This window comes from Sabethes cyaneus, chromosome 3, assembly GCF_943734655.1.
Source record: "Sabethes cyaneus chromosome 3, idSabCyanKW18_F2, whole genome shotgun sequence".
Lineage (NCBI taxonomy): Eukaryota > Metazoa > Arthropoda > Insecta > Diptera > Culicidae > Sabethes > Sabethes cyaneus.
The window spans coordinates 16,369,698-16,393,873 of NC_071355.1; the positions used below are offsets into that span (position 1 = coordinate 16,369,698).

General features: G+C 42.4%; 1 protein-coding gene across 1 annotated transcript; it reads left to right on the forward strand.

The window, feature by feature from the left end:
* Positions 1 to 294: 294 nt before the first annotated feature.
* On the forward strand, positions 295 to 23,350 carry LOC128742831 (zinc finger protein 853-like). The gene is made up of 5 exons (XM_053839309.1): positions 295 to 321; positions 569 to 679; positions 14,211 to 15,581; positions 21,746 to 22,066; positions 22,139 to 23,350. The coding sequence occupies exons 1-5, from the start codon at positions 295 to 297 to the stop codon at positions 22,310 to 22,312; spliced, it is 2,004 nt and encodes a 667-aa protein (XP_053695284.1). The 3' UTR covers positions 22,313 to 23,350.
* Positions 23,351 to 24,176: the final 826 nt, after the last annotated feature.

The window sequence follows — 24,176 nt, forward strand, 5'->3', positions numbered from 1 at the left end:
AACCGAGTGTTGGTTCCTCAACCAGTTATTGATTGTTGTTTGGTTCAATTGGTTTCGCCGAAGAACACAGAAGGAAGAAAGAAAAAAAAACAGTGCATAACGTCATGCATTAAAAGCATCATTATATTTACTCGCAACGACAGCCACGAAAGAGGAAGTTCTTTGGTGGCTGAAACAAGCTAATTTGAAACTAATACTCTACGAAGGATAGACAAATTAGAGACAGACAACAACTGCCGAGACGTCGGTTCAGCACGGCCGGTATAAGGAACAACAAACCGAACCGCCGCAAGAATGGACGACAATGAGAACTATTTGGAGGTAATTTGGCCGACATTAGACAGATGGTTGCACGTAGCATTAGGACCTACTTTGCGCGTCAAGTAGAATGGCGATTGTTTTTCGACTAGGTATTTGTTGCGCTCTGCAATGAATTTAAATTTGGCTTAAAAGTGACCCTAATCGTTTACGAAAGCTCTGGCGCGCGCGTCGCGTGAACTTGCAATGAAATGAAAACAATTGGACACGCTGGATGTTTCATGCTTTCTATATTTTACTTTCGTTTCAGTACTCCAAAATGAACTTCTCACAGTTCTCGTCACCGTTTGGCGGGGCACTAGCAGCGAATCAGTTTGCGGCAGCGAAATTTCCCCCGAATCTCGCCACAGCCAATGGGCAGGTAAATATAAAAGATTTTATTCAAAACTAAACTCAATGATCGATTTTATTGCACGCCACGATTGCATCTTTATAAAGCCTAACCGTAGATTTATTTAGCAGCATTCGAATACATTCATGAAGCATCATACAGCAGTTGCATGCCACCCGACATCTAGACAATCTGACTAGATTTGCGTGGCAGAACGAAACTAAGAGCACTAGCTAAGCATTGACTCGGGCGGGTAATTAACAAGTAACGAAAGAATGTATCTTTATCTCTTTCTGCCTTGTATTTATTTCTGATTCAGCATTGCACCTTGACTTGACTGGAAGTACAAGGTATCCCGAATGTAGGCCATGTATCAAAAAAAAACCTATCACACAGAGCTGTATGAGCTGAGGTGAAGGTCCACCACCAGCATCAAAACAACATCACAAACCAGCATTGCGCATCTCTTCAACTCTGGCTACGTCTGCTACCTGTAAATATATATACTAGTTTCAAGCTGCTTCTTAGTCTCGTTGCTCGCTTCGTGCATTGCTAATTGTGCATTAGAGCAACGATTTCACCGATCCCCAGTCGAAACTGTTCTTCAAAAGCCGATCAGCATCGCCGTTCAGTTAGACAGACAACCATCAGCTGAAAGTCGAGGTTGCAGTGTTCTTTGCATGCAGGTATAGTTATTGTTAGTTATTTGCTCGATTTTATCATCTCCGCTGGTGGATGGATGGATGCTGCAATGCACAATGAATGCACGTGTGCAACTTCTCCGATGAAGGCACAGGACAGAACTGGCACACATGTGTAACTTTAGGCGGCTTCCTGTTAACCAGCTTCAGTTCACACGGGCTGCGATTATAAGCTCGGCGAGGTTAGCTAATCCAACTGCGCCTGTGACTGATGAAACGAATTATTGTTCACGTCAGCTAGTACTTCATATTAACGAAGAGCTTGCTCTTGTCACTTTTGAATGGAATCGATAAATCATGCTGCAAAGTATGCTGAAAATAACATCTCAGTTCGATTGCAAATAAATCTATGTGGAAAACCTGACCAAATATTAATGAAACTCGTAATCATTGTACCTACATACAACATTCGAGTAAACATATATTATTTTCAATCAGTTATATTTTTAATCAAATAAAATCGGTAAAAGGAATCTTAGTGAAGCGGAGCAAAAAATTACAGTTGATTCAGAGAACACATCTTCTTCTTCTTCTTCTTCTTCTTCTTCTTCTTCAGCATAGAACCGGGATAGCTCGTGCTGTTACAAGCACTCGTCTCCATTCGCCTCGGTCTTGGGCCACTCGTCGCCAATTTCCTAGTCGTCTCAGAAGTCGCAAATCGCTTTCGACCTGGTCGAGCCATCGTGCACGTTGGGCCCCCCTATTCCTGCTGCCGGTGGGGTTGTTGAAGAGGACTATTTTCGTCACACTGTCGTCCGGCATCCTTACGACGTTTCCGGCCCACCGTAGCCTGCTAACTTTCGCTAGATGTACGAAGGGAGTCTCCCCAAGCAGTGCCTGTAGCTCGTGATTCATACGCCTCCAACACTCTCCGCTTTCAGTTTGTACGCCACCAAATATCGTACGCAGCAGTTTCCGCTCGAACACGGTAAGAGCGCGTATGTCCTCCGTGAGCAACGTCACGGCTTCAAATCCCTAAAGAACTACCGGTCTAATAAGGGTTTTGTACATTGTCAGCTTCGTGCGGCGATATACGCTTCCTGATCGTAGCGTTTTACAAAGGCCAAAGTAGGCCCGATTTCCTGCTTGGATGCGCCGCTGAATCTCCTTACTAGTGTTGTTGTCCGCGGTCACCAGCGATCCAATCTAGCTCTGATCAGTCGCGTCAGTTTGTCCGGAAAACCGTGTTCGTGCATTATCTGCCATAGCTTGTCTCGATCAACTGTATCGTATGCTGCTTTGAAATCAATAAAGATGTGATGCGTGGGCACGTTGTACTCCCGACATTTCTGCAAGAGCTGTCGGATAGTAAAAATTTGGTCCGTAGTTGCGCGAGCCCCCATGAAACCCGCCTGATAATTCCCTACGAAACCTTGTGCTATCGGTGACAACCGGCGTAACAGGATCTGGGAGAGTACCTTGTAGGCGGCGTTTACCAGCGTAATACCACGATAGTTGCAGCAGTCTAGCCGATCACCCTTTTTGTAGATGGGACAAACCACTCGTTCCATCCATTCCTCCGGTAGCTTTTCTGCCCATAAACGCATAACAGTCCCATATGACTTTTCACCATTTTTGAGATAAACCTGGCAATCGTCTTTAAATTACCTATTCTTTCAATATTTCGAACAAAAAAGCTATGTTTGTTCCCAAAATGTTGAAAAAAATATTAAACTATGTCAGTCCCATATTACAAATAAACGCATAACAGTCACAGTAGTGAAAATATATGAATAAGCATTTGATTTTGGAAATTCCTGAACCGATTTGACTGCAACAACTACCAAACGAAAGATTTTATGGCCTACAAGAACACTATTGAAGAAAATTTGGAGCGGATAGACGGTTCCGAAGCTATAGTCGGAACAAGTTCCGGAATATCTGGAACTTGAACCACCTTGAATCACAATAATTCCATTATACGACACCACTAAGTACTCGAATTTGCAAAACTAGACCATTGGTAGTTGTATAAAGTGTTCAAGATGTCATTGACCATATCTAACCACATATCCGGAAATGCTCCGGATACCCCTACGGGGATCAGTTTCTGAATAGAACTAAAATACAACATGTGACATCTCCAAGTACGCGAAAGTGCAAAACTAGTTCAGAATAGTTCATTTGTCATCATATAATATGCCCAGGATCACATTGGTCACACTCGGACACGTTCTTGGAGTGTTCCTGACACAGGAAAGCGACCAGTTTCTGAGTTGAACAAAACCCCTTATGCGACCCCACGATAACAAATTACAAATAAAGGCAGAAAATGCTAGGAACTGGAAGTTTATCTTCAGAGTTATCTTTACTCCCGTAAAATTTCAAATAGTTCAGTACAGACATTTGAAACAGATGAATTAGACGGGCACGTGAATTATCAAAATAACAAAGACACGTGGTCTTGAAAATACTCCACCGTCAGTCACCGGCTGACCGGCAACGCAAGGATCAAGGCATGCTGTGAGTGTGACTGTTATGCGTTTATTCTGGCTTATTCAAGCACAAATAAACGCATATCAGTAACTTCGGTAGTTTTTATAAGTTTTGGAACAAATTGTAGGTCACTTGTGAACAAATTGCTTGCAAAAGTATTCTATAATGTACATTCAAGTAATATTATGATGATTTGGACGATCTGTTTCCAAAATTTACTCAATATTAAAGAAAAAATGTAGCGGTTTCAAATGCGTTTTTCGCCGCTGCAAGTTTTTGCATATGTGACTGTCTTCCATTTATGGGCAGTTTTCCTCCTCCCAAATCCTCGAAATAACCCAGTGTAGAGCCTTTGCTAGCGTTTCTCTGTCATGTTTATGAAGCTCTGCCGGTAGGCGGTCCTTCCCAGCGGCTTTATTGGTCTTCAGCAGTCCGTTTCTCGTTTGACTTGGAGATCAGGTGCTAGGACATTACTATCTACCATGGGCGCTCCTAGGTTAATTTCCGTTCCGCCTCCTTCTATGACTTTGCCATTGAGGTGTTCATCGAAGAACTGCTTCCATCTGTCGACCACCTCGCGCTCGTTTGTGATTAGATTCCCTCCCTCGTCCCTACACATGTCAGATTTCGGTGTGTAGCCCTTGCGAGTTTGGTTCACCTTCTCGTAAAACTTGCGCATGTCATTAGCTCGGAATAGTTGTTCTAATTCTTCACGATCTCTGTCCTCCTTTAGGCGCTTTTTCCTCCTCAGGATTGTGGTCAACTGGTTCCTAGCTCGTCGGTATTTAGCCAGGTTCTCTCTCCGATGACCGAGCGTATTCTGCCCCAACCGCCTTAAAGGTTTGAAGCACCTAACTCCTCGGAAGAAGGCAGTGCCTCATTCAGTATACGCGCGTAGTTCTCGGCAGTTTGCGGGTTATCTATCTGCCTGATGTCCAACCGTGGAGGGCGGCTTTGACGTGTCCGGTATACGGTGGACAGCTTTGAGCGCACATGTACTGCTACTAGGTAAAGGTCAGAATCAATATCCGCACCCCGTCGGGAGGGTACGTTCGTGATGTTAGAAAAAAATCGGCCCTCTATGAGAACGTGGTCAATTTGGTTCATTGTACACTCAAATACTTTTGAGTGTTTTTTTTTTCGATTATAAAGTACAGGTTTGTTTTTTCACACACATACATACATACATTTGGGAGAGGCCCGACATTCATCACGTAGTTTGTAAATGGTCCCTCAGTTGTACCGTTCTTGAGTAATCGAAAAAAACAAACCGTGTAAAAAAAGACTTGAGTGTACGTTGGTCAGGTGATCTCCAGGTGGCTTTGTGGATGTCCTTGCGCGGGAAAAAGCTGCTTCGTATCACCAGGCCTCGGGAAGCTGCGAAGTTTATACATCGTTGGCCGTTATCGTTCATGTCGGTGTGCAGGCTATAGGGTCCTACCACCGGTCTATACATTGCTTCCCTACCGACCTTTGATATCCCGTGACGATCAGCTGTCGTACGTTGCCTCCAGCCTTGCGTAGAACGCTTCTTTCTCATTTCTCGGGTATACTTTCGTGCAGGCAGTGCACGTTAATGATGCTATAATTGAAGAAACGGTCCTTTATCCTCAATACACACATTCTCTCGTTGATCGCCTTCCAATCTATCACGCGATCCTGCATTCCGCCCAGCACTACAAAGCCCGTTCCCAGTTCGTTGGTAGTGCCACCGCTCTGGTAAAACTGGGCCTTTCTGCCACGGATCTTCCATCCCTTCTCTCCTTTGCGACAGATTTCCTGCAGTGCTACGATGTCGAGTTTGCGGAGCTCAAGCTGATCAATCAGCACCCGCTTACGACGTTCGGACTTATACTAATTTGATACCTGTGCTTGGGAAGTACGCCAGAAGAAATGATAAAGTTCTCTCGTCCGAACAAGTTTGGCTAGGAACGCTACACACCAGGTAGCGCTTTTTCTTCCGGTAGATTTGGTTTCGTTCCATTTTCTTCTGTTTTTTTCTTTCCGTGTTCCGACATCCGCCCTCCTACATTCATCGTAATACGATGAAATATCGCGCCTAGACCTCTTAAATCCCGAGATGTTCTCCGTCCCGTGTTTCATCATATCTTTTATGAAAACTACGAGCCGATACAAGCGATGAGTACAAGTTTGGCTAGAACTCTGTATGCCATTTGTTCGATTTTACGCTTTCCAACTCAAACAACGAATCCGCAACAGTGAAGTTTAAATTAAGTATTTGCGATACAGTACAGCGATAATCGGGAATGGAATATTTCGGCTTAGAAAGAGTTTCACACCGTGACTTAGAATAATTACTGCATTTAATTAAGTTCACGAATCGTAGCAATAGGACCGGCCCTTTCCGCTCTTACTCGAGAACTGCCTCTTCAAAGTTTAATTTAATTTCATTTAAGTTTAGAGAGACACAATATTAAAAAAGGGACGAGCGCAATGGATTAGTTCTACGGTTGATCAATCTTCACCCTGCGGCAGATCCTCCACGCATCACCTGTTCATTGATTTCAAAGCCACATATGATAGTGTAAACCGACAACAGCTATGAAAAAATCTCGCAAAGACTGCGTGCAGCGGGCTGAAATGTGCAGAGATAAAGATGGAGGCATTTTGAAGAAGACTGTGATAGTGGAGGAAGTGACTTCATCGTTGCAGCAAGCATCGAAGATGTGCCACCCCCATCGATAAGCGAGGTTAAACATTCCATCCAGCGGCTGAAGAACGACAAAGCATCAGGAAAGCATGGCATAGGAGCGGAAATTATAAAATGGACCCGGACAAGCTGAATTTGGGATACGAAACGAAAGACGGGGTTATTTCCTTATGTACAAGAAATGCGATAAGCTGGATTGCGAGAACTACCCACCGATCACTGTCCTGAATGCCGCCTACAAATTGCTTTCCCAAGTCATCATCTGTCGACTGTCGCTAACATCCAATGGATTCGTGGGAAGCTATCAGGTCAGCTTCATGGAGGGTCGGTCTACAACGGACCAAATTTTCGGATTTCAAATCCGTATATGATAGTGTAATCCGATGGAGCTATGGAAAATTCTGGACGAAAAAACAGCTTTTCAGCTAAGCTTATGAGACTTATCAGGGCTGCAATGGATGGGATCCAGTGCGGTGTGAAAATCTCGGGTGGATTGTGAAACCCATCCGAATCTCGCTACTTCGACAAGAAGGTGGTCTTTCCTGCCTGCTATTCATTATTGCACCGGAATATGTTATAAATAAGACGAGCGGCGATCGAAATACGGGCATGATTTTCAATCAATCCAGTAAATTTATTTGCTTTGCTGTGGATGTCGTCGGCAGAACATTTGCAGCAGTGGAAGGTCAGTACAGCTTAGCCTATCTTAGCTTAGGTAGACTGCTCGTAGTTGCACTCCTTGATTGGCCGAATCAGTAAGATTGCATGATTGTGAGGAACGTGCTGCTCGAGCCAAAGATGCTGAAGATTGCACAAAGAACCAACTGAATGGTGCTTGGGAGTAGCATGACATTCTCATTGTGCAACTTCTACTGAGTCAATACTTTGAAGATTGACCAATAACGACGCCGACCACGACCAAAAGGCTGTACTACATGGAAGGAAGGAATATTAGTCCGATACTTGCTATTGCTAGCGACCGCAGGTACCACTGCATCTCCACAAGTATCACAGGATAGGATTTGTGTTAGTAGAGGAAGGTAAAGATCAGGATTCATCTTGGTAGATGATATAATGCAACGAAACAACGCGCGCGTCAACGATTACATTTCATCCATTACAAAAACGAATCCGCGATCACCATTATCCCCTCTAAGGTCTACATCATTTTTAGCGCCGCAAAATTCACTAAAATGGCCATAACTTTTTTATTTTTCAATATTTTTTCACCAAATTCGGGAATTTTGCCGAAAATATTTTCTATTTTCATAATATCTATAGATAATGGCCATATGCCATATGGTCCCGGAGTTATTCCGGAGTTCCTTGGGGGACCGAGATATGGCTTTTTTAGATAAAGTTGCCAAATATCTAAAATTTGTTTGAAATCTGAAGATTTTTGAAAACATATCATCGACTGTGGACATATCAGTTACTTTGCCGCAGTTATGAACCATGGTGCGTGCCATCCGGATCCGGGGGGACGCTATAAATCCGAAACCGGTTCCCGTAACGGGGCATTTCAGCATCAGTAAAGCATGTCGTGTCGCATATCAAAAAACATCAGCATTCGATAAAATAGCGATTGGCGATCATCTCATGTCTTTCAGAGCCCATATGGCCGATTCCAGGTCCCGGACAAGTTCCTCCGAAATCCGTTCTGTGCTTGAATCAGAAAAGAAACCCTCCCCGGACCCGGAACCGGTCATACGGCCTCTGAGAGACATGAGATGATCACCAATCGCTATTTTGTCGAATGCTGATGTTTTTTGATATGCGACACGACTTGCTTTACTGACGCTGAAATGTCCCGTTACGGGAACCGGTTCCGGATTCATAGTGTCCCCCCGGATCCGGATGGCGCGCACCATGGCTCATAACTGCGGCAAAGAAGCTGATACGTCCACAGTTGATGATATATTTTCAAAAATCAACAGATTTCAAACAAATTTGAGATATTTGGCAACTTTATCTAAAAAAGCCATATCTCGGTCCCCCAAGGAACTTCGGAATAACTCCGGGACCATATAACATATGACCATTATCTATAGATATTATGAAAATAGAAAATATTTTCGGCAAAATTCCCAAATTTGGTGAAAAAATATTGAAAAATAAAAAAGTTATGGCCATTTTAGTGAATTTTGCGGCGCTAAAAATGATGTAGACCTTAGAGGGGTTATAGATTGTCGTTTAGAAAGCGCAAGCGGTGTATTTGTTCCTTAATTCGATTCGAAGATATGAATATTATGCTTGCAACATGTATTTCTGCAAGTAAAACAGACTAGTCCCACGCAAATCCACTGTATGGATGGAAAATATTATATCCGTCTTATTAGATGATGTTGACGATTTATTAAGAAAGTTTTGATTTGATTAAACATTTTCTAGCAAATTCAAGATAACGCTCTCGAAGAGGTCATCAAAATCACGCGAACCGTTACCGTTTCATTACAAAAATCATGCAAGTAACGACCAGGCAATCCTATATTCGGCTCTTCACCTATATCAAACTATTATTCAAAACTGCTGATTTAAATGTAAGCCAGCGTAATCGTTACGGCTTCAGAAAGATTTTGTTATCAAAGTTTTTTGCAACGAACCAGGCACGAAAGCAAGCGATGCTTGCCTTGCTATAAAATTGTACTCAGAACCTGAACACCTCACCACCTTTAACGAAAACTGAGAATAATATTTTTTTCATGAATGATTAGAACAAAATAAATTAAGAACATTGACGAACACAATGCGAAACTGTTTAAAATTCTTGACGATTTTCATGAAGATGTAGATAATCACACAATGCTAATTGATTCACCAAACCTGAGAGTAAAAATAAGGAACAGTGAAACCAATAAGGTATTTCTTGAAGCCAATAGTCCCTAAGTTGATAAGCATTTCCTCCTACCAACGCAAATATGTAGAGATATAGCTCCCTACACGCGTTCATTTTTTGTTGTTCCTGAGTTATGGCTGAAAAATTCGATTTTCCTGAATAGGTATTTTCTAATTCAAAAATACACATCTCCAGATGCATTACTGCCAGATCTAGAGGTAGTCCGTCTCCTGTTACTCTCCAGTAAAAGAAGCAAAAAAGAACAAATAATACAGAAAGAGAAAAAAACGGAAAAGAACACGAAGGAAAACGTGTCAAAAACTGGAAAAACAACTTAGAAAAAGATGAAAAACGCAAGCAGGAATGATTCTCTCTCAGAGTAAACAAAAAATGAGAAGGGGAACATTTGCACTCTGCTCAGTTTTAAATACGATACGTTGTTCTGTGCTTTGTTTTGTCTTCATTCGCTCTTAGTGCAGACGACTGATTGAGCAACCTTCACGTTGTTCAACCTGCTCAATCAGAAAAGTACTTTTCTTTGAGTTTGGATCCGTTTTGCTTATTATGATGAGGGTGAAAGTTGCGCTTTGTGCACAAAATTTATTTGCTTTGCTGTGGATGTTGCCAGCAGAACATTTGAAGCAGTGGAAGATCAGTACACAAGACTTAAAACGCGAAGCAGAGAAGATTGAGTTGAAGATAAATACAGTAAAACAGTACGATAAATATAGTACGTCTAAAAAGAAGTATATGCTGCCGACCAAGCGCGACAGGGCCCGCGTGGGCAGTATCGTGGTAATCGACAGGGATGAGTTTGAGATTTAACCGCTTAGTTGGTTTCGAGAAACGATGCTGGTCTAACAAGCCAGTCGTCGTATGTTCGAATCTCGGCGGTGCTGCTAGATAGAGTTAGTAGGATTGTTGCGCTAGCCCCGTAACTGTCCTGTACTCTAATAGCCGGTTGTGAAGTCTATCGATAAAGCAGGGTCAAGTCTTAGAAAGGCGTGTAGGCCCAAGGCTTTAGGAGTTTGAGGTAGTCGACGAATTCGTATACCTTGGCTCACTGGTAACAGAGGACAGCAATACCAACCGTGAGATAAAAAGACGTATTATCTGTGGTCTCCGTGCAAAAAGTCAAGTACACATTGTACAAAACGCTAATTAGACCGGTTGTCGTTTACGGGCATGAAACGTAGACACTGTTAGAAGAGGAGGACCTGCGAGCACTCGCAGTTTTCGAACAGCGGGTGCTAAGAACCCAAGAGAATGCACAGTGATCCAAAAGGGTGAAAAGCGGAACTTTTTTCCTAGTGTATTTTGCTTTCATTTTATCATTTATGGTCTTCAGCACTTTTATTAGTATGAATATCCCCCTTAATCTAAAACTGTCAAAAGTTCGTCATTGCTTACTATAATGAAAATAAAAAAACAACTTTTTTGTGTTAGGAAATATAGACACAGTTTCTTCAGCAAAGTTGTAAATATTGTAAAAACAAGTAACTTTGCTGAAGAAATCAAATTTCTATCTTTATCGAGTGCTGAACTATGGGACATATTCTTTAAAACTTCTTTAAAAATTGGTTTTTCATACTTAACTTTTGTTAGTTGCATTTTACAAGAACACAATGTTCTAGGCAATTACTGAAGCTCTCAAAATACACGTTTTTGCAGAAGACTGCAAATCTCTTGGACCTTTACTTGCTGAGTTATCGCGTATTCAAGCTTTAAATTTCCATAGCTTCACGAGCCAATGGGGTAAAATGGGGTAAGCGGATTTATGAAATCAGCACTTCATCTTAAAGCGTCCAGTACTATAAACTTGTACGAGTTCTGCTTGTCCCCAACCACCCAAATGAGAGTACGGCAAGCACATGTGTTATGTATTTCGCGTTCGTGAAAGGCTCGATACACGTCCATTTTTTTGTGTTCGTAGATACCCAAGTAACCAGTAAGCACTTAACACTAGTCCTTGGACAACATTATATAAGCATACAGAACTATGATTAAAAGCATATTTTTCTTTATATACTTCTGTAGAACTCACATAATGCTAAAAAGGCGAAATAGCGGGTTATTAAAATGCTACGCCACAAGCATCAAATAAACATTATCAGTGTTTGTTTGAGGCTTAATCGAAATGTCATTTTGTCTACATTATCGACGTATCGAAAAAGTATCGACGGCATATCGTTTGCTTGATATGGAAAATAAAAATAGATTCGGTCGGGATTTAAAAAACCGTTTCCTTGCACCTTTGCTATCTGAACCATAGCGGATGTGATTGAGTGAGTTGAAATTAGTCGTATTTAAATCTTGGTGATATTCCCTCTCATATCATAGTTACTTGTCCTGCATTACCAATAGGGTAGAAAAAGACGGCTTTCGTTGGGTGGAAGAGGACACGAATAGTGGCCGTAGAATAGCAAAATAAGAAGTCAAGTACAAGCCGTTTATCAACACTTACGGCTCATTTTAATGCAATTGACTAAATGCATTATATTGTTACGTTATATGCGCATATATTGCTTTCTTTAATGCTGATTTACGTTAATGCTTCTATGCATCAACAATGTTATTATAGGTTTTATAAGCATTAAGATTGCTAATATACAAAAGTTTGGCACTAGGGATGCGGAATTATTTTCAATATACGGTTTTAGATTAATGCTTTTGGCTCGTGAAGTTGAGGAAAAATAGAGGTTAAATAAGCGATAACTTTGTAAGGAGAGGTCCTAGAGATTTGCAACCTTCTGCAAAAACATGTGTTTTGAGTCTTTCAATAATCGCCCAGAACCATATACTCCTGTCAAATGCAGCCAACATACGCTAAATATAAAAAACTTATTTTTAAAGAATTTCCAAAGAAAATGCTCTACAGCTCTGCACTCGATAGAGATAGAAATGTCATTTGTTTAGCAAAATTGTTTATTTTTATATTTTTTCATAACTTTGCCGAAAAAATCATGTATCTATCTACGAACACAAAAAAATTGGAGGTGTATCGAGCCTTTCGCGAACGCGAAATACATAAAAAGTATGCTTGCCGTACTCTTATTTGGGTGGTTGGGGACAAGCGGAACGTGCTGATTTCATAAATCCGCTTGCCCTATTTTACCCCATGGGCTCGTGAAGCAATGGAAATTTAAAGCTTGAATATGCGATAACTCTGCAAGTACAGGTCCAAGAGATTTGCGGTCTTCTGCAAAAACGTGTGTTTTGAGAGCTTCAGTAATTGCCTAGAACATTGTATTCTTGTAAAATGCAGCTAAGAGGAGTTAAGTATGAAAAACCGATTTTTAAAGAAGTTTTAAAGAATATGTCCTATAGTTCAGCACTCGGTAAAGATAGAAATTTTATTTTTCTTCAGCAAAGTTGCTTGTTTTACAATATTTACAACTTTACCAAGTACCTACAAAAACATCGCAACGAATTTTTTGAAATAATTTTAAAAATGCTGTGTTATCCATTGTTTTTCTCGGTATTTGAAGTTAAAATAACTTCCAAGCTGGACGTTCAAAATAAAACAAAAAACAAGGGTTGGTAACAAATCTGAAATTATGTGCGATTTTCCAACAGTGTGAAAACATGTTTTTATGATGCTTTGAAGATATAGATATCATTCAACAGAAAGAAGTAAGCATTTTTGTTGAAACCAACTATCTCTATCGTCCGTATAGAAAGCATATACAACACTAGAGTAAATAACAACCATTGCAATGAGTTTTGATGTTGAATCAATATCTTTCCAAACTTGTTTGACCCGGAAAAGTGCGGCACAGAAAACAATATTTCATCATCTTCAGCAGCTTAGCACCATTTTTGCCATATTTACGCAGCAGATTAGCAACAAACCGCCGCGGCACACGGGCCAAAGTATCACGGAAATTCTATCAAGTTCGAATACCCATGCTAAACTAGTTATGGTCACAACAAGAAGCCGATTGAAGAAAATGAATGACCTTTCCTAGGCGGCTCGAACAGTTCAAATGCGTCACCACAACACGCCTCAAGCGTTCGGTTCGGTTCGATTCCGCACTCCAGCGCAGCGGCGACAGTACCGTCGCTTGCTTGCTTGCTTGCTTGCGCTTGGACAAGATATTTACACCTGGTGACGTTGCTCCGCGGTGATTCCTTTCGTTCACCTTCGACGACGCCATATAAAGTTTAAATAAGTTCAAGTAAAAGTGAAAGTTTTTGCTTCCACCGGCTCTCTACCGCAAATAACTTCGAACTACCACCGTTGTCGAATGTCCGCTATTACGATGCTTCTCTGCTCCTATCCGCCACCCGTTTTGCTATATTTGCTCTGTTGTAGCTATATTTATATTCCACATTGAAAACTGAGACAGTGGCAATATGTACCGACCGCGAGCAGCCGTTTAGTGCAGCCTACCCAATGCAATGTGGAATAAATGAAAATATGAGCGATCGTGATCGGTTTGCCAATAGGAAATGCGAGCAACGTGGTTGATTAGTGAGACACGATCGGGAGAAAACGACGTTCGTTCCTGATGCTTTGGTAACCATTTTATTTAACGGACACACCACGATGTACCTCTATGTATCGTGGTTTTCTGGGCTCGTACATGGCAGGCACTGCAGTAGGTTTTCCGCGGGCCGCTAGTCAAGCTAGCGTGAACAAGTTGGTCATGTTTTGATCGTATGGCTTTGGAATTTTTTTTTCTACTTACGAGTCCATCCGCGATGGTAACTAAACGATGAGGTAAGAGATGCGCATTCGTGGATGATGATTGCGCGTTGATTTAGCAACGGATCGTTACAATTCCTTGGCGTTTTGACTGTTGTTGCTAGTCTGCATGTTCAATTGAGTGAAAAATGCCTAATTTGATTGTTAACTTAAATGAATGCTGATGAAATTAACAGTAATACTTACCATCTTCAATGTCTCTTCTGCAGGTGCTCGGTTTGGTCTCGGGAGCCGATGGTGGCATGCAATTTCTTCGGCCAATGGACGGAAGTGCGATGGCGGCCGCGACTGCCTTCCAGCAGCAACAACAGGCCGCCGCAGCGGCAGCGGCCGCGGTTAACATGCAGCAAGCAACACCCGCCTACATCACGCTTCCCATAACGATGCCCGGTGCAAAACCAGGCGACGCACAACAAACGGTACAGATCCAGGTGCTAAATCCAAACCCGATGCCACAGCCGGCTCAGCAAGCTCCAAAGTTTCAAATGGGTCAGATGCAAATACCAATTCAAGGTTTCCAGCAGGGAACCACGGTTCTGACGGTAGCTTACGGACCACAGGACGAAGAGATGATGCACAACCATGGTCTTCCGGAGGGAATGACGATAGTGGCTGCATTACAACCCCAAGATCTGCAATTGCTAGCACAAGCTCAGAACGCTTCACTGCTCCAGCAGCAGCAGCAACAACAACAGCAGCACCATCAGCAGCAGCAACAAATTCAAAACAATGATCCACCCATTCATCCGAATATAAAAATAGAGAATGACCAACCTCCACCCATACGGCAGATCAAACAGGAAGCAGTATGGAATAGCATCCCCAATCTCACAGCAGCCCCAGCCTTCGGTGCCGACATTGCGGAGTTCCTGCAGCAGCGCGGTCAAAGCTTGAACCTGCAGCCGTTCCTTAAAATCAACAATAACAACAACAACGAGACGAATGTACCTTTAGCCCATGGCGACCATCTGATAGGAGGGTCCATACCGAACACGCCCGGTACCACTACCTTCATCAAGCGGGAAATCATCGAAGAAAATTCCAATGACAACACGCAATTCGGAGCGGACAGCAGTCAGGCGGACAGTAGCTTCAAAGATACCAGCAGCATATCGGGAGACACCACCAGCAGTACCCTGCAGGAAGCGACCTCAACACACACGACCGCCGCGGCAACCTCCACGACGGCACCCGGCGAGAATGGGACCCCCATAACGACGGCCAAGGCTCGGAAAAAACGGAAGTACAAATCTAAACCACCGAAGCCGAAGCGCCAGAAACCGGGACAAGTGCATATCACCACCGCCCTCGACGGGACGGTTCTGTTCTGCTGCCCCGAGTGCCACATGGCCTACCCGGAAAAGGAGTGCCTTGAGCAGCACCTGGCGGTGCACAAAATCGAGCGACGGTTCATCTGCGATATCTGCGGGGCGGGTCTCAAGCGGAAGGAACACCTCGAGCGGCACAAGCTCGGTCACAACCCGGAACGGCCGTACATCTGCAGCGTGTGCCTGAAGGGATTCAAGCGGAAGGAGCATTTGAATCTGCATTTCGTGATTCACAGCGGTGTGAAGACGGAGGTAAGCTTTGAATTTTCAACATCAATTCAACTATTGGTTTTCAATACCGGGGAAATTTATTAGGTAATAATACTTAGTAGTACTGCATGTGCTTCCTGATCAGTTCAATCCACGATTATTGCGGTGGGCACTAGTTTCCCCATTCTCCTTATAAGTTAGGGCAATAAATTGTTGGGACTGTGAATCTTTGCTTGGAATTTCCATAGAAAATTGACCGTTTACGGGAAACATGAATGGCACTAAGGCCAATAAATTTATTACATGTTTTAGAATTGAAGTATAGTATAACCTGCTAGAACTGGATGGAAAAGTTTAATTACATTATTAATGCAATTTACTCAAAGATTGACTAGGCCTAGCATTCCGTTGCTAGTCAAGTTTTAATGATGAACTTAGAAATGTTATATTTAAATCGATTACCTACCAATTGCAAAACCGGTTCAACGAATCCATTTTTAATTTGCATTACTTGAATAAATTGGCTATGCCGTAACAATTTATGGGGCACGAATACAAAAGGTTAGTTTGAATTACGGGTTTTAGTTTTTTATCTAACAAATGAAGGTTTCTTTTCTTCACACAAATTGAACCAGCTTTGAGTTTTTAAGCTTTAATAAGGAAAAAAATGAGCTTTCGTGAAGAAATTTATTTTCTACTCCAAATTTTATTTCAATTTTCGTTTTACAACAATCCAATTCAATAATTCCTCCAATCGCTCCTAGTACCCACTCTACAGACACCTCGTTGACAGCGCACATCCAACGGGTACGGATTCACTTAATTCCGTAAATCATTTTAAAGAAGGTTCTCTTATCATGTCCTTTGGCAGTTCTACCATCTTTTCACCAGTTCTAGCATATCGGTAGCTCTCCTGGCTGGGGCGTGGCTCACCAACAAGTAAGCTTTGATTTAAGTCTTCTCGAAAGTCACTCACTGGAAGTGGCTGTGGCTGTGGCTGTGGCAGTAGTACTAATACCGTTGTTTAGGTTATGCCCAACTCGTCCACTGCTCGTTCAGGTTCATCGATTCATTTGTTTTCCGTGAGTACTCTTCAAACCATCCGCGAGATCTTCACTCATATCGTTCTCGTTGGCTTCGATTTAAATTTAAATCGAATGGTTTTAAATCGACATTTATTCTACGGAAGAACCGCGCGTCTGCCACACCGCGCGAAAAGTGCAGACCATCAACCAGAATCTGGTCGACCTTCCACGCTGTTGTGTAAAATTCACAAGGGACCAACTTGCGCCTACCAGTACCTACTAAACTCTCTTGATTACTTTTCCTGAGCCGCTCCCGGAATTACCGTTAGGTTTTACTTCGGGAGGAAGGACGTGTCTAAACACTCCACCATTCGTAAATTGTGTAGATTCCACCAACACCCACCCTGTCATGCACTAACCGCCGCACACTTCACCAAGGCCCTATTTTCTGCCCCTAGCTAGGCTATGTCAAGCCCAGTCGTTGCACCTGCTCTAGCCGTTGCAACTCCGTCATCACGCGCTTCTCGGCTACAGTACAAACTGAACAGAATGGCGAGACAACTTGTCCGCGCAAATGCAACTACTTTTTAAAATATCCATGGCCTGGTAAAAATTGGTTGTGGTAAAAATTAACCTCGCCATGTTTTCTAACGATCCCAGACGAGATATTTTGGATCAACCTATGGATCCATCTACCGTGATCTGCATTGTCCCATTCCCTCTGGCATCTACTGACACAAACATAATCGACATGGCTGGTGAAGTTCAACCTATTGAAGTACCAACCTGGTACTTCACATTACGTTTAGAGACGATCGCTTGTCCCCCTACCGTAATTTTTGCCTCTAGGGTCGCCTTACGGTTGCTGAATATCACAGCTTCCGTCTTATGGTGTGCCAAGCTTAGATTGATACCCGCCATCCATCTCTCGATTAGGCCTATGGCTTCTGATACCAGCATTTTCACCTCTTCGAGAAACTCGCTACCATCATTAGGACGATGTCGTCGGTAAAGCCGATGATCACGACCCCATTGCACAGCCTGAGCCTCAGCATCTCATCGTACATGGCGTTCCAGAACCTGGGACCGAGAATCTAACCCCGAGGAACACCCGCGGCCACTTTATACTTCTTCAGACCGTCAGCCGTGTCGTACACTAGCATCCTGTTCTCGAAGTAGCTTTTGAGCACCATCTTCTTGTGCAGCGCTAGGGCGATTGCTCCCCAACTGGCGCTGTCAACGGCATTAACCAGGACTATGGTACAATTTAGGTATCTAGACAATTCCGTAGTGTCTCTCTAAACATTTTCAGTGCCTCGTTTGCTATCCCGTCAGGACCGGGAGCCTTTTTTGTCTTCTAACCCCTAGCAACCGCAATGAGCTTCTCATTCATGACAGGAGTGACCATACGAGGTCGGAGGCCACATCACTAGATCGTATCGTATTGGAAATAACCCGTCCACGTAGACCTTTAACTTGTGAGGGCAAGTGTCCTATGGAGCAGATGCACCTGTGAACTTTTTTTACCACCACCTGGTAAGTGCCGCCCCAAGGGGTTTGAATCCGCGTCTCGGCATAATTCCTGGTAACAGGCATTCTTGCTAACCTGCATTCTTGCTTCGCACGTCACACCTGTTTATTGAGCGCCCACCTGGCCGCTCTAAGTTCGACCCCGCGCGTTCGATGTCCACCTTCATTCGGGCCCTCTGCAAAAGCCTTATCGGCCTATGGCACCTGGATCGAAGGAAACCGATGACCTCAGTACACCGGGCAACGACTATTCGTTTGCCGAACGCTCTCCTAGGCATGATTGTATCACATGCTCTCGTCAGGGCGTTATTCTCAGCTCGGTTGCAGTCTGCAGTTGAAGTTGCGACTGAATCAGCATGTTTCTTCCACTTTGAACGCATTTCTTTAGCACTGTTAACGCTTCGCCAAAGTCGTTGTTTGATAATTGCCCAAAATTTTGCCAATTGCCCTCTGGACAATTTGGAGAGTTCATCTCTTTTGCCACGAAATCGACATCATTAGCTGCATACCACTCTAGCACCACTTTACAATAGTGACAACCAGCTAAATCAGGCCAGAATAAAAAGCAAAATCCGTTTCTTCAAACATTCTTCCATGTATAAACTTGATGTCATTTGCTGAAGAAGTGATGAAAGGCTGCCGGACACATCGCCATCGCCCAGTTGAAATTTAAAATCTTTGACCGGAAAGTTGCTTGAAATCCATTTTCACGTAGGTTTCGTCAATTTCATCAAAACTTGCTCGTACAAACGCCTAGCACGCTTCTTGGCTACCAAATTCTGCTTTATGCACCGATTCGAATGTTTACTGGCACTGTAAGACCTATCCAGCTTTCCACGAGCGATAATGGCGGCTATTGAGTTCAAGTGGGCACAATCTTTTGACATTCATTGCAGGAGCATCGAGTTCGCGCTGACGGAATTACTATGCAAACATCCTTGATTGTTTGTTGTTCGAGTGTAAAAAGGTAAACATTATTTAATTTTGCAGATCAGCTGGAGTGGAACATAACTGAACGGACTACGAAACTTTTGTAGTAGTTTGCGGCCATAATTTCTTTAAAGCACTGGCTCAGAATACTTTTTACAAACGTGCGAATTCGAGCACTCAGAGGCAAACCTTAACTTCATATTAGTCGAGTCGTTGCCAAGTTTGCTCTCGAACAGCGTCTCGACTTGATAAGAAACTTTTCGTTGCGTATTTGGACATCCTCCCTGAAGATTGCCACAATCCATAAAACTTCTTATCCGTTCGTTTATGTTCCTCTTCAGCTGATCTGCAAAATTAAACAATGTTTACATTTTTACACTCGAACAACAAACAATCATGGATGTTTCCATAGTAACTCCGTTAGGGCGAACTCGACGCTCCTGCAACGAATGTCAAAAGATTGTGCCCACTTGTGCTCAACAGCCGCCATTACCGCTCGTGGAAATGAAAAGCTGGATAGCCAGCGTCGTGAAGGATGTCCACGGTAAAATTGCAACACACTCAAATTGCTTGAACTTTTGAACCGTTGGGAAAAATCAACTAAAAATTTGCATTGAGGAAGTTCAAAGTGTATTGTTTATACTGTGTGAGTCTTTTTATCAGGTACGCAAGGATATGATAAATGCCGTCGAAAGAATAACTCGTTTGCGAAAAAGTTCTGCACAAGTACATCGAAAGCAGAATCTGTCACATCGTGCCATCGGTAAAAAGCTGGGAATTCCAAATTCTACCTACTGCAAAGGATAAGTTTGATGTTCCAGAGAACCTCCGAAAATAGAAATTTGTCGAACTTTGCCAAGAAATTCTTGATTTGGCAAGCAATTTACTCAAGTGGAAAGCGGAGTACACCTTTCGCAACCCCCGGTACTATAGACATAGACAGGTGTGTTTGAAAGAGTGTTTCCAAAAGCAATTTTTTCCTCTTCTGAAGTCTCCTAACTATTCTACGATCTTCTGGTAGGATTTGACTCCATATCACTGTGCAAAGGCCGTACTGGAGTGTCATAAGGCAAATAATGTCGATTTGGTGCCGAAAGATTATAACCCCTCAAATACACCGGTGTTGCGGCCAATCGAGAAATAGAGGGCTATTATGAAGCAAAGTCTTCTGAAACATCCTAAAGTAGTCAAAACAGTTGAAGAAATGAAGAAAGTATGGGTAAATATGCAAACCATGTCGATTTTGAGGTTGTGCAAGATCATCTCATGGATGGGGTTAAGGCAAAAGTACCGGCATTGGGATACAGAGGCGAATTATAATAAAATAAAAACGCCAGAATTAAGTTTAATTGTTTCATTTGATGCCCTGAAAGTTTGATGACAATCGGATAAAAACCAGAATTTTGTGTGTTGCAATTTTACCGTGGATACCCTTTACCTTCTAGCCATATCCCGGATTGAGATGCCGCACCTTTATATTTTCCCCCTCAGCTTTCGGTCACTAGTTCCGGTTTTCTTAAAAGTCCTTTGCCGCCTTTCCACACCTATGTACTTATTTATAATTTTTTAGAACATTACACACTGTTAATTTTGGCATTTTTAGCACTTTCGCCAACTTTGATCCAGACCACTCTGGATTTTCCAGGTATTTGTGCGAGATTTTTTACGTCGTTCTAATTTCATTCTGTACTGCTCCGCAACGTGGTGGAATATTTCAACGAAACTTGCACCAGTTGTTCTTCAGAAACATGTAAACAAAGCTATGTCAAATTGTTCCAGTTCCACAAGGGACGTACCGGTGACGCCCGTATCAAAATAAACAAAAAATCTCTAAAATTAAAATCTGAAATAAAAAGTAGTGATTTTTTCAATATTTTTAGTTAGCCAGGTCCTCTTAACTACTTTCATTTTCCGTGAGTGAATTTAGTGAGTGAATATTCAATAAATAATTTCTCCAATATAATTCAATATAATCACAAAAAATCAAAGGATAATCAGAGTTTAGTAACTCTTTTACAAATCGGTCTAACTGGGAATTACGATGAGAAAAAATCTGACCTCTGTTACATGGTAACCGCTTGCTTTGATCTTATCTTGATCTTATCCCAGATTAGCAATCTTATAATATAGATAGAGAGTCGCCTGTCGAAACTGAAACTTAATTTTGATAGCAAACTCTGCTCGTTTGGATTTTTTTTTCTCCAGGAACTGTTTGCCTGCTCTAGAATTCAAATAGGATTAAAGTATAAACTTGTTAAAAAAATGTTTACAAATGTTGTAAATGTTTACACGCTGTTTTGAAAAGTTAAACATAACTGTGTACAAAATATTCTGTTCCTATGGTGTGGTACAAGAAGTTTCACAGCGAATAAAATTGGCATGAATAAGGTGAATAAAGTGTTTTAAGCGAAGTACATTGAAAGAAATATTGTGTTATACTACAGCCTTACACCAATGGAATTTATTTATTCCGTAGGCCTACCATGGTGTCAAAGAAAATTAATTATGATAAACATGCGACCCCACCAGATATCATAGAAGTCTCCTTCAAAAGTTAACTGGTGGGGTCGCATGGTTATCAGAATTACTCATCGGTAGAAAAAACATCTTTTCACTTCAGTTGTAACCTAAATCATTCAGCATTTATCGATTAAAGAAAGTAACTTGCTTCGCACCTTTACAATCCACTAAAACATGCTTCGTTTTTCCCCCTTCAAACAGATTTGCGGCGACTGTGGGAAAGGTTTCTACCGAAAGGATCATCTCCGCAAGCACATAAAGTCGCACATGACGAAACGGTTGAAGGAGGAAATGTCCGGCAGCGGAAACAGCTCGGCAGGCCGCACCAACAGTAGCAATGGCAATAATAGCAATCCCGACACGACGTCGTCGGCTGCGACGCCGGTATCGCTCGCCTTACCGGCAGGCATACCACCCGGTCTGACAATAACCACTAGTACAAACTCGATGCAGAACCTCAACCCGCCTCAGCCTTCCCCTCTCACGCAGGGTATTTGCCTGCCCCAGGGTGTTACGATACACGTAAGTCTTATCTGCTAATTTGCTCAAGAAAAGCTCCAGTTCAACTACCCGTCACATTTTCACACCCAACAGGTTCCGACATCGGACAATCAAACGCTACCGGTGCAAATCTCACTTCCACAATTGGTCGCTCAACAGCAAACCGCTTCGGATGGTACGACGAGTACCGTCCTAGTGCCAGCATCCGAAGCCCTGCAACAACAGCAGCATCATTCGGATGGCAATCAACAGCAGCAGCAACAGTAGCATTAGCAGCAGCTGATGGTCGTAGTCGGATGCTAATCTTACGCGATCGTCAGCATAAACCAAAAACCATGCATGCTAACAAAAAAAGAACAAACAAAAAATCGGTACGCCTTCTCGGTCATAAGTAAAACAATGCATAGCAGCCGACACTCGGGAAAATCTCTCTCTCGGCTGGCTAAGGAATCGATTCGAATACTCATTTTATAAACTATTTAATTAGCTAGGACAATTATTTGCTCGGTCTCGTCGAAAAAGAAAAAAAAAACACATCACGAGACGCGAGCAGCATGCAGCAGCGAATCCCAAAAGTCGTACGATAGTTGGTCCGCTTTTACCGTTAGCATATTACCTACTGATAGAATGTACCTTACTGTTATTCTATGAGAAAAAAAACACTAAAACATAGGGAAAGCGAAAAAGACAAACGTGCATTTGTTGGAATCGTTTCTTGTGCAAGAGTTTTGTTCCGGTACCGTCGATGTCCGGTTTGTGGTCCCCATCCCCCAAAAGAAAAGCCACAAACGAGGTAACAGTAAAACTGTAATCATATACCATAAAGAATACGAATTGTTGTTTCTTTGTTTTAAAGTATATTTTTTCATAGTATTTAATTTTTTACCCTCCATTATTTATTAGGAAGCTGAATAAATCGGCGGTTAACATTAATCATCTCTGTTGTTATGTCTCCTCCACCAATCGCGCGATTTTTTAATCGTATATTTAAATTATTTATTGATTGTCCCATATCTTCGATTTTTAAACACATCACACACACGCACCCATCGCGCCCAAATTGTTGGATCTATTTCTTTTTCCTGGCAGCTAAACAATGCTGTGAATGAATAACCGTATAACTCACAGGACAAAATAGAAAGAAACACAACCAATCGAATCGAGTTTAACTAGTTTTAAGTCACCGGCTGTACGCGCGGAAAAAGTATTCTCAGATAGAACAGTAAGACGGCAGGAGTGCGAATCGCGTATACCCTACATATACCTACTACTTGTTTGTTGTTGGAACCGAAAATCAAACATATTTGGGTGAGGCAATTTCACACGCGCAAGCGACGGAATCCGTTTTTTTTTTTGTAATTGTAAATAGTTGATATTTTTCGATATTTTCCTGAAAAATGTTGAAATCAATAACACAAAAAAGTATAATATTAAAAATGGATTATATTTTTTGAAAACACATGCTAGCTTCACTTGTGCAGATGACATGTCCCTTTTTGAAGATGGAACGACTTTCTATCCACATCTTTGGTAAGTTTCTCCTTCCCCTCAATTCTGGAAATCATCAAATGCAGACGTTAGTCGTTACTAACAGTTCCTCATCATGTTGGTACAATTCTGCTGGGAGTCGGTCCTTTCCGGAGGCTATTACTTCTTACTTCCACTAGCAGAGATCCGGGGACCTTTCCACTGTCCTCAGTCCTGGACTACTCGTCGCCAATTCGTTGAGCGTCTCGACACACGCAAGTCGGCTTCAACCCGGTTGAGCCATCTAACACGTTGAGTCCCTCTATCCCTGGTGCAGGTGGAGGTCTTGAAGAGAACGGATTTCACTGCACAGTCGTCTGGCATCCTTGCGACATGGCCGACCCAGCGTAGTCTTCGGTGTAGCCTATACGGGAATAGGTTCACCTTCTCATAGAACATGGGTGAATCGTCAGCCCGGAATTGTTATCCGATTGCAACGCGATTTCTGTCTTCCTTCTGGCTTTTTTCTCTTCATCACTCGAGGACATTTCCCGTCAGACCAGTCATTTAGTGCATTTGGGATTTCTTCACCTAGCGTATCTAGCGTATGGTGGCCGAGCATATTCTGTTCGATGGTTAAAACTCCAAACTCCTCGGAAGAAGG

Bases quoted from the DNA above. Each gene is read 5' to 3' on its own strand.
- LOC128742831 (XM_053839309.1), top strand. From the start codon at position 295: ATGGACGACAATGAGAACTATTTGGAG. The intron at 322-568 runs GTAATTTGGCCG...CTTTCGTTTCAG, and splicing joins ACAATGAGAACTATTTGGAG to TACTCCAAAATGAACTTCTC. The intron at 15,582-21,745 runs GTAAGCTTTGAA...CCCTTCAAACAG, and splicing joins ACAGCGGTGTGAAGACGGAG to ATTTGCGGCGACTGTGGGAA.